Source organism: Hyla sarda, chromosome 4 (assembly GCF_029499605.1).
Source record: "Hyla sarda isolate aHylSar1 chromosome 4, aHylSar1.hap1, whole genome shotgun sequence".
Classification (NCBI taxonomy): domain Eukaryota; kingdom Metazoa; phylum Chordata; class Amphibia; order Anura; family Hylidae; genus Hyla; species Hyla sarda.
In genome coordinates this window covers 103,900,378-103,913,279 of record NC_079192.1, presented here as the reverse complement: position 1 = coordinate 103,913,279, position 12,902 = coordinate 103,900,378, and the positions used below count along the sequence as shown (strand labels likewise).

Sequence of the window (12,902 nt, the reverse complement as noted above, 5' to 3'; positions counted from 1 at the left end):
TAAGTTAGTTTAGAAAATATATAATTCGATGACAGGTACTCTTTAACGTATGACAATGCAGGCACAAACACCAGTACATACTCAAGAGATTGCAGGGGGATCGATATGTTTAGGTAAACAGAGGCGTTTTTAATGGTTGAGTTAAGAGTGTGTGGACTGACAGTGCTTTTGATGACTAAGCACTTTGAACAGCTGCTTGGGTCACATTCAGCTAAGGGACACGCTTTTCTTCTTCACTACACCAGCCAGAAGATAAGTTCCAGAGAGATTGAAATGTTGGTCCTTCTAAAACACCTTACCCTTTTTGTTCTTTGAGGGATAAGCCATAGCTGCGGCTTACCCTTTCCCATAGACATCACGTGAACATTTTCCGTGCCCAACATTCTTGTTTATGGGAAGTTTGGAGAGTTGTGTAACTGCCATTAGTTATTGGAAATGTATGATGACCTTAAAGGGGTACTTCGCCCCTAGACATCTTATCTCCTATCCAAAGAATAGGGGATAAGATGTCTGATTGGGGGGGTCCTGCCACTGGTGACCCCTGCGATCTCTGCTGTGGCACCCCAGACATCCGTTGCACGGAGCAAACTTCGGTCCGTGCCAGATGACTGGCAATTCAGGATGGAGGTTTGTGGCGTCACGTCCACACCCCGCTCGTGACGTCACAGCCATCAGTTGGATAGGGGATAAGATGTCTAGGGGCGGAGTACCCCTTTTAAGACCTTCATCTTCCTCCAATCAGCCACATTTTTGCTGGGAAACCTTGAGTCCTGGCATTTATGAGATGTTACTTTGACATGCGCTATCTACCTAAACATTGCCATGGAGGGGTTGACTTGGTCTGGAATAGAGATGAGCAAAGTTTTGGAAAATTCAATTTGGCCGATTCGAATCTTCTGAAAAAATGTGTTCCGATTTGAATTTATTTGTGGTGAAAATGGCTTTTTTTCTGGGCTACAGAGAGCCTCAATAGGGGTATAGAAAACTTTGCCATGTCATAACAAGCATAAGGAGTGTGCTGTGTTAGTGAAATAATACTGTTATTCAGTATGACATGCATATCAGAGGCGTCGCTATTAGAATCACTGCCGCACAATGACAGAGCCTGGTAATTGGTATGAGCAAACTTTAAATCTTTTTTTGAGGACCTGGCATGTCAAGTGCCAGCAGCCGCAGTAATTCCAGCTCCAATAGTGTATAATTGCTGCAGTGTAAACTATATAGAAAAGCTCCTAGTTGTATCTTAAAATCGAGCTGGTGGTCACCCACGTGGCCAGCTACCGCATGACCCAGCCCCTTCCTCTCAGTGCACCCTCCATGCTCATGACATGACATGAGTGTCCACTTGAAAAGGGAGGGACTGCAGTACCAGCAACTTGGAATGGAGCACATTCAGCTTCTGCGCCGTTGGATGAGTGGATGCATATTGTTATAAGTTGCAGCAGTGAAAAAGCGCATACTTGTATCTTAAAATCTACCTGGTTGTCTGTTGCGAGGCCAGCTACCACTTGTACCAGCCCCCGCCTCTCAGCCCCCCCATGCTTTTGACTGAGTGTCCCGGGTGCCCGAAGCGGCTTCTTTGAAAAAAACCTGGCAAACTACAAGATCAATATAACAAAGAGCCTAGAGGTGGCAGCAGCATGACAAGACCATAGGGCGGAACTATAATAGAGCCTGGATGTGACAGCAGTGTGAGGAGACCATATGGCAACACAATCTGGTGGTGGCAGCAGCCTATGTAGGCTGCAAAGCTGCACAATTTTAGAGTAGTGTGTCAGTTTGTACTCACTCTCAGTGGTGCAGGCCTGACCCGGGAGGGCTATTGGGTAGATCCTGCTGGTATAAAATGCTTGTTGAAACTATCAAGCCATGCACATGTAAGTAAGCATGGTGGGTACTGCAAAACTGAGTATCAAACTGAATGTTTCCTTTAATCAGTTTAATTTTCTCGCTCCAACCTGTTTCTTTGGATTCTTGTGGTAATTCCAGATATAACATATGAGGACTAGCGATGATTGAATTTTATTAGAAATTTAATTTGTTCTATTAGCAGATTTTTCTGAAAAAATTTTAGTTTTATATGAATTTATTTTGATCAAAAAGCTAAAAAAACAGACATGAGCCAGTGGAGACCAAATGGCAGCAGAATGACACAGCCTGGAGGTGGCAGCAGCATGAGAAGACTATATAGTGGCTGAAGGACACAGCCTGGAGGTGACGATAGCATATAGTGACTGAATGACATAGCGTGGAGTTGGCCACATCATGAGGAGACCATATAGTGGCTGAATGACAGTGTGGAGGTGGCATCAGCATGATGAGACCGTATGGTGGCATAATGACACAGCCTGGATGTGGCATCAGCAAATGGAGAACATATGGCGGCAAAATTACACACCTTGGAGGTGTCAACAGCATGAGAACATGTGGTGGCAGAATTACACAGCCTGGAGGTGGCATCAGCTTGTGGTCTGATGAGGAGGAATTTCTGTAACTGGGGAGCAGCACCTTTAAATATGTTTTGCACTATCCATATTTGTGAAGTGTTGGTGTGGCACCATGGTCAATCTACTCTGATGAACCAGGCATGGATCAGCCAGGATTTCCACTCACCAATGCCTGATGCATCTTGATAAAAGTCAGTCTCTCCACATTTTTGGTGGACAGACGAGTTCTCCTTGGGGTTACTATGGCCCCTGCCACACTAAACACCCGCTCCAATAGCACACTACTGGCCAGGCAGGACAGCTTTTAGTGGGCAAAATCTGCTAGTTGCAGCCATAAATCAAGTTTGGCTGCCCAGAAGTCCAGCGGATCTTCAGGGTATGTTGGCAGGGTCATGTCAAGCTATGCCACCACCTGCTGGTTCAGGTCCTGCTCTAGGTCCGTCTAGTCAGTCCAACATATGGAGGGTGGAATTCCAACGGGTGGAAATGTTGCATATCAGACAATATTAGGGGATGCCGTTCTAACCCTGCAGCTCAAGGAGGGTATGTTTTGCGGTGTACAAGTGGCTAAAGTGCATGCAAAGTTTCCTTCCCATTGTAAGAATGTCTTGCAGTGGGGGGGAACCCTTCAGAAACCAGACTTGACAACCAGATTAAACACGTATGCTATGCAGGGAGCATGTCTCACGCTTCCTTGTCGCAGCGCAGACAAGATGTTCTTCCTGGTGTCGGTCACAATGGTTCCCATTTCTAGTTTTTGTTGAGTAAGCAAGGTTTCGATTTCCTGATGAAGCACTTTTAGCAGTTCCTCCCCTGGCTGACTCAGTTCGCCAAGACAAACCAATTGAAGAACAGCGTGACACCGCCGTGCCCTGCACACATGATATGCTGGAGGGGCACTGAGACTTGTCCATGCAGTGGAGGCTGGGACTGTGGAGGCGGAAGTGGCGAGATCTGTCCAAGTTGTTGTTGTGGCTTTACAGGAACCACATTCACCCACTGGGCTGTAAAGGACCTGTATTGTCCCTTAACATATTTACAGCTCCACACGTCAGTGCTACCGTGCACTTTGGTACACACCGACAGGATCAAGGACTGGCCCACCTTCTGTTCCACATAATTGTGCAGGGCTGGTACTGCCTTTTTCACAAATAAATGGCTTGGGACTCTCCACCTTGGCTCGGCACAAGCAATCAGTTCTCTGAAATGTGCAGAGTCCACCACTTGAGAAAGGAGAGACTGCAGCACCAACAACTTGAACAGGAGCACATTCAGCTTCTGAACCGTTGGATGAGTGGTTGCATTCTGTTGTCTCTCGGACATGGCTTCGGTAATGGATTGCTGGCGGAATGACTGACTCAAAGTAGGACGAGCAGAAGCATCTGGACAGACATAAAATGGGTATGACACACAGCTCCCTTCGGCTGAGATGGTGGAGCCTTGGCTGGCTGAAACAGGGAGTGGCTTGCCACTGGGTGATGCAGCAGGCTGGACCACCGCATCAGAGCCACGGTTCTCCCAGGCAGCTTCATGGTGATGCTGCATATGTTGACGCAGGGCCATGTTGCCAACATTGGGATCCTGGCCACGCTTCACCTTCTGCCGACACATCTTGCATGTGGCCATGTTAACCTCCTCCAGATGCTTTATGAAAAACTGCCACACCGCCGAGTAGCAGATTTTCCCTCCAACAGTCTGACTGACTGCTACTGCCGCCGACTCCAGTTACCCCTGTTCCACTACCTCCCGGGAAGGTAGGCTGCCGCAAAGCAGGTGGCCTACCCCAGGCACATTTGGCTCCAGACTTCCCACTTCTGCCACCATGCTGACTGTCAACCATGCTACCACCTTGCTGACTCAGCTGCTGCCTCACGGGCAACCTGCAACCCTTTTCTCCTGATGATGATGAAGCCCCTTCTGCACCCGGTTCCCAAGTGCGATCGGCTTCATCATTATCGAATTGTGTCTGCACGTCACTAATGTCCTCCTCAGGTTCTTCAACAGTGTCATCTGCTGGAGCCTGAACGCTGACAACACCACCTTTTACGCCACTCTCCTCATCATTACTTGCCTGCCTAGCGGAGGAAGCGGTGGATGTCTCCTCCGATTCTTGGCTGGTCAGTAGTTGCTGACTGTCCTCTTGCTGCGACTGCTGCTGCCACTCGCCGCTAGTCTGCTGCGACCTCTGCCTGCACCTGATGCATTTAGGCCTCTGCCATTCCTCTGTGCACATCCAGACATTTCTCTGCCTTGACATACTTATACTCCAGCTGAGAGCGTATATGTTACACTTATGAGAGGAGGACTATACGCTCCACTACGCTTAAAACTGTATTTGGCTACAAAAGCAGGTGTGTAGTTTTGGCTGGCCTTTCACAGTAACTAGGCCCTTATGACTTTAACAGGAACAAAATCATACACCACGTAGGTGTACATACATTATACACTAATGAGAGAAGGACAACACGCTCCGCTGCAAACCGTATTAGGCTATAAAAACAAGTGTGTAGCTTTGGCTTGCCTTTCACAGTAACTAGGCCAAAAATAAATTTAACAGGGAAAAAAATGTACACCACGTAGGTGTACGTACAGTTTACATTTATGAGAGGAGGACAATTCGCTCTGCTTAAAATTGTATTAGGCTGCAAAAACAAGTGTGTACATTTTGGCCTGCCTTTAACAGTAACTAGGCCAAAAGTAGTTTGACAGGAAAAAAAATCATCCACCACGAGTGTACACAAAGGTACACTCCACTACGCAACCTATATTAGACACAAAAAGCAGATGACTATGGCTTTTAGTGCACTGCTCACCCCAACTAGCCCCTTTTAGCTTTATAGTTGTTGTACACCCCAGTGCAGCAGTTGGGCTGCATATGATTCAGGGTGATCCCAACTACCCACCGTTCCACCTTCCCAGAGTTCCTTGCCCCATGTCCTCACATGTGGATGCCCTGGAGCCTGGAACGCACTAATTGGAGTTTAATGAAGCAATTCGTTTTATCGAATCGCAACGATATTCGGATACATTGCAAATCAAATTTTTTCATGAAATTCGTATTTAATTTGAATTCGTCAGATTCGATTCACTCATCCCTAGTCTGGGACAAAGGTAGTCCCCAAAATAAGTGGTTTCTTTCAGCAAAATAATGCACCTTGCACAAAAAAAACAGACCAGGAACAGCTTGAGGAACATGACAGAGTTCAAGATGTTGACTCTGCCTCCAAATAGTCTGGATTTCAATCTGATTGAGCATCTGTAGGATGAGCTGTAAAAACAACTCTGATCTAGCACTTCACCTCTAACATCTTGGTGCCAGACACCACAGGACAACTTGCAAGATTGGTGTCCCGGTACCGTATCCTATACGTTACCTGTATAGAGGTCCCCATAGTCAGAGTCCCTAGGACATCGGGGTCCCTCTTGTCTAGTTTTCCCCTTGTCACCTCTCACTTAGTCAGTACGTATATAGTACTTCTATTTGATATTTATATAACTATAGGTATAGAAATTTATATATTTAGTTATGTACCTGTTCGCAGCATAGCAGGACCTGCAGGTAATGTGATCAGGTAGAAACTCTATGGTTTTTGCTTTAGGACCTTTGGAGGTTCCCATGACGTCTGCACCCACCATGCATTGTGTGGTAGCCCTTGGTAGGGATGGTATGATGTTAATATATGAGGGGTTAATATTAACCCTGTCACTCGTGACGCCAGGGTGAGGGCTGGTATGCTGAATCTGTGTTCTGGCCTATCACCGCCCTTCCCAGAAGCGATAGGTACAATGAAATGACTGAAGGTCCACAAGCAGATTTAACTTGAACTTGAATAACTTTACTGCAGTGCTTGCAATATCCAATGCGTAGTAACAGTCTCATATAACAGTTCTTAGGTTGCTTAGCGACTGGCAGAAGTTGCAGACCTTGCATTAAACTTGTAGTCTCTGAATTTAGGGAGTGATGTGCAGATCCGTCCGGATTTAGGGGAAATATTGGGTCCGGTGATACTGCAGAGTGCTTAGGGGATGACACACTCTATAATTTAGATCATTCAGCCGTTGCCGCAAGGCTCAGGCCTAACTCACTGGGATTACTGTGATATAGGTCTTCTCTCATCAAGAGCCAGGAGAAAGAGCGAGAAGATGGCCGCCTCTCCCTTATAAGGGCAGGGGGCGTGGCAATTCTGATTGGTCCGAACGTCTGCCATTCACCAGTACATGGTGTGATGGGATTACTGATGTAAGAGGGCCTCCAAAGGTCCTTAAGCCAAAACCATAGAGTTCACCTTGTCACATGACCCGCAGGTCCTGCAACGCCAACAGAAACAGGTAATTAACCATTTATATACAGAAATAATACTATATACATTATTCTATGGACAAATTAGAAATATATATACTATAATAGAGGCGACTAGGGGCGGACTGACTAACAGAGATTACTAAGTCCTAGGGACTCTGGCTACGGGGACACATAGATAAATAAGTACCGTATGAAATGCGGCACTGGGATACCACAATTGTAACGGTGAGTGACACCTGACACTGACCAATCCAAAATGGCCCTGCCCATATAAGGGAGCGGCGGCTATTACTCACTCTCTTTCCTCGTGGGCTGCTGATGGAAGATCTGTGCAGCTGTCCTCAGCAGTGACTAGGCCCAAGCCTTGCGGCCACGGCCATCTTACAAAACTGTGAGTTATCTCAATCCCTGTTAACTCTGCAAGATCACTGGACCTAAACAGACCCCTAAATCCGGACAGATCTCTGCATCAATCCTAATTCTATTAATCCTTGGATAAGTCAATGGTCCGCAGCATCTGTCAATCACTGCCGTGCTGCATAGAGCACTGTATTGCTACGACTGTTGCTGTTAATTGGATGTACCGCAAGTACCTCAGTAAAGTTTATGCAAGTTCAAGTTCACCTCTATTGTGGACCTTCATTCATTTAAGCACGCACCTATCGTTTCTGGGTAGGGTGGCGATAGGCCGAAGATTTACCTCAGTGTATTAACCCGCACCCTGGCGTCACGAAGGACAGGGGTTAAATTAACCCCTCATATACCGAAGCAGCACCCCAACTACACTACACCCCAAGGCAGTTACCAAACAAGTACTTGTGAAATCCATGTCTCAATGCACAGAAGAGGTGTATACAATATGAGGCAGGTGGTTTTAATGTTCTGTATGATCAGTATGTCTGCATGCAGAACATCTGTTAGTATATTTGGTCTAGCTGCTTAATGTTTGGATTGTTCTTTTCAGAGGAAGAGAACTACATTTTGATAACGTCTTTTTTTTTTCTGATGTTTTATTGTGTTTTTACCTAAGCATGTTCTTCAGAATAATGTTATCCTGTTGAACACAAAAGGTTAAGCCATTAGCACTGCAGGTGATGCTGTATAAACACTGCAAATTGTGGCCATGTGATAGACATAATCTTGTGTTTGCCTTTTTATATGATATACCTGCTATGTTCCTATCTGGATAACCTATTTGCTATCTGGTAATTGCACCTTTTAATCACAGGAGATTTCCCCTAATGCGAGTCTGTTTTCAACATCACCATGCTTGTGTTGTGTGTATTTGTGTTTTATCAAAGCATGAGAACAATTTTTATTTCCTAGGCATCGGTACAACGATATAAAGAGAAAATGGTTGGCTGCTGGCTGTGCACCTCGGGACCAATTTCTCTAAGTGCCAAAATTGGGAGAAAAGGTTATTGTAATGGTAAGTTTAATTTCTTATGCCACTTAATCTGTTTAAGACAGACAGTAAAAATAATGTTTTCTCACATTGCTTCTGGTCCCTCCTCCAACCCACAACTAACCTCAGATTGTGCCCCCTTGTTATTCTCTTTAATTCCTTTTTAAAAACCTTTACCCCTGTTAACCTTATTTGACCCGTTAAGAACCACAGTTTTTTTTTTATTTTTGCATTAGTTTTTTTCCTCCTCAAAAAGCATAACGTTTTGTATTTTCCACCTACCGACCCATATGAGGTCTTGTTTTTTGCACTACTAATTTAACTTTGTAATGACCTCAATAACGTCGCCATAAAATCTACGGCGAAAGTAGAAAAAAAGATTCTACGCAGGGTACTTTTTGGTAAATCACCTTATCTTTATTCTGTAGGTCCATATCATTAAAATGATACCCAACTTATATAGGTTTGATTTTGTTTTTCTTATATTAAAAAAAATATATAAATTTTTATACGAAAATTTGTACATTTAACCCCTTAAGGACCGGGGGTTTTTCCGTTTTTGCATTTTCGTTTTTTGCTCCTTGCCTTTAAAAAATCATAACTCTTTCAATTTTGCACCTAAAAATCCATATGATGGCTTATTTTTTGCACCACCAATTCTACTTTGTAATGACGTCAGTCATTGTGCCCAAAAATCTACGGTGAAACGGGAAAAAAAATCATTGTGAGACAAAATTGAAAAAAAAAACGCCATTTTGTAACTTTTGGGGGCTTCCGTTTCTACATAGTACATTTTTCGGTAAAAATGACACCTTACCTTTATTCTGTAGGTCCATATGATTAAAATGATACCCTACTTATACAGGTTTGAATTTGTCGCACTTCTGGAAAAAATCATAACTTCATGCAGAAAAATTTATACGTTTAAAATTGTCATCTTCTGACCCCTATAACTTTTTTATTTTTCCGTGTATGGGGCGGTATGAGGGCTCATTTTTTGCGCCGTGATCTGAAGTTTTTAACGCTATCATTTATGCAGTGATAGGACTTATTGATCGCTTTTTATTCATTTTTTCATGATATAGAAAGTGACCAAAAATGCACTATTTTGGACTTTGGAATTTTTTTGCGCGCACGCCATTGACCGTGCGGTTTAATTAACGATATATTTTTATAATTCGGACATTTCCGCACGCGGCGATACCATTTATGTTTATTTTTATTTTTATTTACACTGTGTTTTTTCTTTTATGGGAAAAGGGGGGTGATTCAAACTTTTAATAGGGAAGGGGTTAAATGATGTTTATTCACTTTTTTTTTGCACTTTTTTTTTGCAGTGTTATAGGTCCCATAGGGACCTATAACACTGCACACACTGATCTTTTACATTGATCACTGGTTTCTCATAAGAAACCAGTGATCGATTATTCTGCCGCATGACTGCTCATGTCTGGATCTCAGGCACTGAGCAGTCATTCGGCGATCGGACAGCGAGGAGGCAGGTAGGGGCCCTCCCGCTGTCCTGTCAGCTGTTCGGGATGCCGCGATTTCACCGCGGCTATCCCGAACAGCCCACTGAGCTAGCCGGCATGCTTTCGGTTTCACTTTAGACGCGGCGTTCAACTTTGAACGCCGCGTCTAAAGGGTTAATAGCGCGCGGCACAGCGATCAATGCCGCGCGCTATTAGCCACGGGTCCCGGCCGTTGTTAGAGGCCGGGCCCGAACCGCTATGACGCGGGGCCACGCCGTGGCCCCGCGTTATAGATCGGGAGTGGACACATGACGTTCCAGTACGTCATGTGTCCTTAAGGGGTTAAAGGAAAACTGTCAGATATTTTCTCCCGCACTATCCACAGTACTGGTGGATAGTGCGGGAGACGCTGATTAAAACGAGCCCTACCTTACCCGGATCCGCCCTGCCGTTTGCCCGCAATTGTAGTTTTATTCTATGTGTATATCTTGCTGTAACTGTCACGGGCGGAGCTTCTGCGCTGACATCAGTGCCACATATGAATATTTATCCCTCCAGTCAGGAGCGGCGAAGAGCGAGAGAACTGGAGGAAGGGGGATGAATATTCATAAGCAGCTCTGACTTCAGTGCAGAAGCCCCGTCCGTGCCAGTTACAGCAAGATATACACATAGAATTAAACCACAATTGCGGGCGAACGGCCGGGCGAATCCGAGTAAGGTAAGGCTCGTTTTAATCAGAGTCTCCCGCACTATCCATCTGTACTGTGGATAGTGCAGGAGAAAATATCTGACAGTTTTCCTTTAAAAATGTCCTCTTCTGACCCTTTTAACTTTTTAACTTTTCCTTTTACGGGGATGTGTGATGGCTCATTTTTTTTCCGCCTAGATCTGTACTTTTTATTGGTACCATTTTTGTTTTATTGTGATTTTTTGATCGCTTTTTTTCCTATTTTTTTTTTAGGGTATATGAAGTGACCAAAGATAAGCAATTTTTCTATTTTTGGGGTATTTTCTTATGTATACACCTCAGACCATTATTAGTCCATAGAACTGCATTGATCCATGTGTTCTGCACTCATTTGATAAAGCCTGGCCCAGCCAGGCTCTATCAATCACAGGGTCGGAACCAGGAAGAAAGGAGAGGTAAGTACTATGGCTACCTCCATAGTGAATCATCGCTCTACGGAGGGGCGATCCACCCCCACTGGACTGACAGGGACTGTTTAAAGGTCCCTTTAAAGAGGTTGTCCAGGAAAAAACTTTTTTTTATACATCAACTGGCTCCAGAAAGTTAAACAGGTTTGTAAATTAATTCTATTAAAAAATCTTAATCCTTTCAGTACTTATGAGCTTCTGAAGTTAAGGTTGTTCTTTTCTGTCTAAGTGCTCTCTGATGACGCGTGTCTCGGGAACCGCCCAGTTTAGAAGAGGTTTGCTATGGGGATTTGCTTCTAAACTGGGCGGTTCCCGAAACAGGTGTCATCAGAGAGCACTTAGACAGAAAAGAACCTCAACTTCAGAAGCTCATAAGTACTAAAAGGATTAAGATTTTTTAATAGAAGTAATTTACAAATCTGTTTAACTTTCTGGTGCCAGTTGATATATATATATAAAAAAAAATGTTTTTCCTGGATAACTCCTTTTAACCTCTTCAGGACCCATGACGTATGCATACGTCTTCACACCCTGGGTCTTAAGGACCCATGACGTATGCATACGTCATGTCTTTTCCTGGTCTCCACCGCTCACCCGGCGGAGATCGGAAGCGGATCCCTGCTGAAATCCTTCAGCAGGGATCCAGGGCAAACGCCGAGGGGGGGCCATGTATGCCCCCCATGTCGGCGATCGCCGCAAATCGCAAGGGAAATCGCCCTTGCGATCTCCGGCGATACCGGGCTGATCGGGTCTCTGGGACCCGACCACCCTGTAATTTCGCATGATCCCCGCTGTCACAGACAGCCAGGACCATGCTGAAGACTAGGAGCGAGGTGGCAAACCTGCCACCTCCTCCTATTCCCTGCGATCTGTCGGTTAGTTAACCGACCAATCGCAGGAGGGGGGGCGGTTACTTCCTCCCGTCCTGCCCGGCCCATGAAAGTCCGGAGAGGACGGGAGGAAGACCGAAGGACGCGGCGGGGGACGGGGGAGTGCTGGGGACCGGCCCCGGTACTTACCTCGTCCCTGAAGACCCGGATCCCGGCGAGGAAGATGGCGGCGGCGGCGACAGGTGAGTAGATCTTCAGCCGCGGTCGGGCCCTTTACAGCAATGCACGTCGCCGTAAAGCGACATGCATTGCTGTATTGGGACCCTATATACTACAACTCCCAGCATGCCCAGACAGCCCTTGGCGTCGGAAGCTACATTTCGGAAGCTACACCCCTTATGGAATGTAATGAAGGGTGCAGTGAGAATTTACACCCTACTGGTGTCTGACAGATCTTTGGAACAGTGGGCTGCGCAAATTAAAAATTTTGTACAGCCCACTGTTCCAAAGATCTGACAGACACCAGTGGGGGGTAAATGCTCACTGTACCCCTTGTTACATTCCTCAAGGGGTCTAGTTTCCAAAATGGTATGCCATGTGGGTGTTATTTTGCTGTCCTGGCACCATAGGGGCTTCCTAAATGCGACATGCCCCCCGAGCAAAATTTGCTCTCAAAAAGCCAAATATGACTCCTTCTCTTCTGAGCATTGTAGTTCACCCGTAGTGCGCTTCAGGTCAACTTATGGGGTACCTCCATACTCGGAAGAGATGGGGTTACAAATTTTGGGGGGGTATTTTCTGCTATTAACCCTTGCAAAAATGTGAAATTTGGGGGGGAAACACACATTTTAGTGAAAATGTTTTATTTTTTTTACGTATGCAAAAGTCGTGAAACCCCTGTGGGGTATTAAGGCTCACTTTATTCCTTGTTACGTTCCTCAAGGGGTCTGGTTTCCAAAATGGTATGTCATGTGGGTATTTTTTGTTGTCCTGGCACCATAGGGGCTTCCTAAATGCGACATGCCCACGAGCAAAATTTGCTCTCAAAAAGCCAAATATGACTCCTTCTCTTCTGAGCATTGTAGTTCGCCCATAGTGCACTTCATCTCAACTTATGGGGTACCTCCATACTCAGAAGAGATGGGGTTACAAATTTTGGGGGCTATTTTCTGCTATTAACCCTTGCAAAAATGTGAAATTTGGGGGGAAGCACACATTTTATTGAAATTTTTTAAAAAAATTTTTACATATGCAAAAGTCGTGAAACACCTGTGGGGTATTAAGGCTCAC

At 45.2% G+C, this 12,902-nt stretch overlaps 1 protein-coding gene across 1 annotated transcript in view; it reads left to right on the top strand.

Moving 5' to 3' along the window:
- ARRDC4 (arrestin domain containing 4) overlaps nucleotides 1-12,902 on the top strand; it is a 94,515-nt gene that overhangs the window by 49,436 nt on the left and 32,177 nt on the right. The window contains exon 4 of the mRNA XM_056571846.1: nucleotides 8,077-8,179. Coding sequence (XP_056427821.1) covers nucleotides 8,077-8,179 — 103 coding nt within the window. The remainder of the gene's footprint in view (nucleotides 1-8,076; nucleotides 8,180-12,902) is intronic.